The 3,029-nt window shown below is 42.3% G+C and overlaps 1 protein-coding gene across 1 annotated transcript; it reads right to left on the reverse strand.

Moving 5' to 3' along the window:
* Positions 1 to 418: 418 nt before the first annotated feature.
* Positions 419 to 2,004, reverse strand: LOC18426524 (uncharacterized). The gene is made up of 2 exons (XM_006833028.4): positions 1,176 to 2,004; positions 419 to 965 (listed from the first exon to the last, which is right to left on the reverse strand). Exons 1-2 carry the CDS (start codon positions 1,689 to 1,691, stop codon positions 669 to 671), a joined length of 813 nt encoding a protein of 270 aa, XP_006833091.1. The 5' UTR covers positions 1,692 to 2,004; the 3' UTR covers positions 419 to 668.
* Positions 2,005 to 3,029: the final 1,025 nt, after the last annotated feature.

Consider the following 3,029-nt stretch of genomic DNA (forward strand, 5'->3'; position numbering starts at 1 on the left):
AAATCTAAAGCCAAGGCTTCGAATAGAACTTTTCCAAATGCAAAAGCAAATAAAGACACAAGGGGAATGTATTTCCTGTACGTAAGGATTATCATTCCACTGTAAATGGAGAGCGCCTTTTTTTTCATCTTTTTGTTACTCCTGCGTCACTTATTTCATCAAGTATTAATTATTTGTCCTTTGTCATAGTCTAAAAAAGCAAAAAAAAGAAGAAGAAGCATCTTCTAAATTTTCCTGCAAAACGGATAACAATGAGCAAAGCAGAACAAATGGTGTCCACAAGTCCAAAGTGACAAACCAAAGGCACAATCGTGCTTAAACCGTGGCCATGAACGATACCTTTACTCGCTCTCTGACGACTGACATACAAAACCCACTCATGGCTTTAATTCAATCAGGTGCAATGTACTCCACAAAGTAACGAACCATTTCATAATCTCATTTTTTTCAAAGACCTTCCAAAACTACAGTGCAATTCATCAGAAACAAGTACAGTACTTCAAATAATAAATGCTCGATTTGGGTTTTAATGGAGAGATTAACCACTGTTAAATCTAAATACATAGCGGGTCTTCAACCTGTGGTGGTTGGTTAGATCTGATAATGGAGGGTTGTTAAGTGAGGGAAGAGACCGGGAAGGGGGTTAAAATGGGGGGATAATGGGTACCTTAAACTGGAGGGCTTTCAGAGCCAGTAGAAAGAACATCAACAGGGGAATGATCTTTGCTAATCCTGCAATTAATAGAAGAGGAATTAGGATCGCTTCTCTGTTGCTGTAACCTTCTTAGAGCCTGGACTATGTCGGATTTTGAGGCATAGCTTCTTTGTCTTACTGAAATCATGGATTCTCTCTTTCTGTCTTTTAATGGCCGGCATGAACTAATCGAATTTGCTTCATCCTCGCCTGAGCTCCGAGCTTGATCATTGCCTCTCTGAGGAGAAGAAGAAGAAGAGCCAAAGCCTTCCTGTAATTTATATATGGACTGAATCAATCAGAAAACCACAAAAAGTAGCTTTGACATAAAACACTCTCTAATACAAGGAACAAGAATGAACAGTAACATTCTTTAATCCAGTAATACATACTGAAACAGTGGAAAGATCTTCAGAAATCGCTGGCATAAGAGAGAGAAAACAGAGTATAGATCAGGGAAAGGGAAAGGAGAGATGTTTACCTGATAATGAAGATCGGCATTATCACGGAGTCGTTTCATATTGAGGCGGCCCTGGGATGATTCCTCGCTGCTTGAACTCGGTAAAGGTACAGAGCGTGAAGGAGGAGGAGGAGGAGGAGGAGGAGTGAGAGACCATGGAACTACCTGGTTCTCCCCATCTTCACTGTCTCCATCACTTACATTTTCTCCATTATCAGCCTCATCATCCATTTCTTCCTCCTCCTCATCCTCCTCTTCTTCTTCCTCTTCTCCATCTTCCTCTTCTTCGTGCTGTGATTGTTGTTTATGGCGACTGTTGACGCATTTCTCACATAACGAAACGGCGGATCCAAGCTTTGAACCAGAAGCTCGCCATGGAGTTGGACACTGGCAAACTTGGCATAAAAGGCACCTCGAATGCCGAGCTACCAGGAAATTAGCACCATGAACTTTTGCATCACATTCCAAGCATAAACTGGCCTGGTCAGATTCACAATACATCATCGCAGGAAGATCGCAGAGCTCGCAATCCCTCATCTCTGCCAAAACCCAAAAAGAAAGAAAGAGAGAAAAAAACAGGGATTCTTCAATGGATGAGCTCAGTTTCCCTGTTCTATCTAATACATCAGGGCTCCTGTGCCTTGCATAATTTCTTTTCCCCTCTTCTGATTTAGCGAACCCTAATTGATTCCCACTTCCATTCCTAAATACTTCTTTTCAATTGACCAGAACAGCTCTTCACTCTTCTCTTTAACCACAACTTGTTCTATTTTAATTTTTAACAGGGAGCCTGCCAACCTTTCTTTCTTTTATGTCCGGCCCCTGCTTTTTCACACAACCTCCCATCCCCCCCGCCGCTCAAATATAAAAAGAAAATATAAATCTGGCGTGTCTCTTTTCAAAATACACCAGTCCGTACTTCCACGTGGCACCACGGTGATCGCTCACGGCGCACCCGGTCTCAGATATTTCTTGGGGACGTGGCATACAGCTGGCTTCCAGGATTCCACTGGTCCGACGTGGCGAGCTGTCGTCCACTACGGGAGGTGAGGCGTAGGCGGGAGGAGGCATGGGTTGGGTCCCCCCTGGCGCTGCCCGGGGACGGCTCGGATGCCATGGACCCACTGATTGGAGGCGGCTACGGGTTCGTGGCTCGGCTTCAGCCTCTTCGGTGGGATCTCGTATCGTATCCAGTGATTGGTTTGACTGGTCTTGTGTGCCGTGGCAATTTCACGTGAATCTCTAACACCTGGACGCCCCATGGACGAATGCTGACGTCTTGACTTGGTTTATTCAAAATAAGGGATCTGTTTGGCTGGCAACCAACGTCTTTGTTATTATCTGGACAGGCACCCTTTTTTTTCTTTTTCTTTTTTTGTTATGATAAGCCCTTATCTTATTTTCTAAATAGATTGTAGATTTTTAATGTATTAGATGATAATGAAAGCTTAGATCTCAACTGTACTACATGTTATGCTACCACCACGATCCCAACCCCAAACCCATTTTCACTCTTATTTTATCTTCCCATACAAAACATGCATTCAAATGGAAAAACTTGCACTATTGCTCTCCCTCACCGAAAAGTCGTCTTGTTTATTGGAAGATAAATGGTTCTTTGCAAAAAGGAAGTTATTTTTTTGTTGAGAAGTCGAATGCTATCTTTTGAAAGGTTTTAAAAAGTTTTGGGTACTTGTGTTTGATACTTACTAGAATTTTGAGAAAGTTCTAGTTACCTGTATTTGATTGGTAGTTGAAATGTTGATGAAGTTCTGGGTACATGTGTTTGATTTACCTTGAACTTTTTAATTGGAGACCTGCCAACCCAATTTGAACGGTTTGTTCCTTTTTTAGTGATATGGGGTGAATATGTCA

Source organism: Amborella trichopoda, chromosome 2 (assembly GCF_054954075.1).
Source record: "Amborella trichopoda isolate Santa Cruz 75 chromosome 2, AtrichopodaSantaCruz75HAP2 v2.0, whole genome shotgun sequence".
NCBI classification, from domain to species: domain Eukaryota; kingdom Viridiplantae; phylum Streptophyta; class Magnoliopsida; order Amborellales; family Amborellaceae; genus Amborella; species Amborella trichopoda.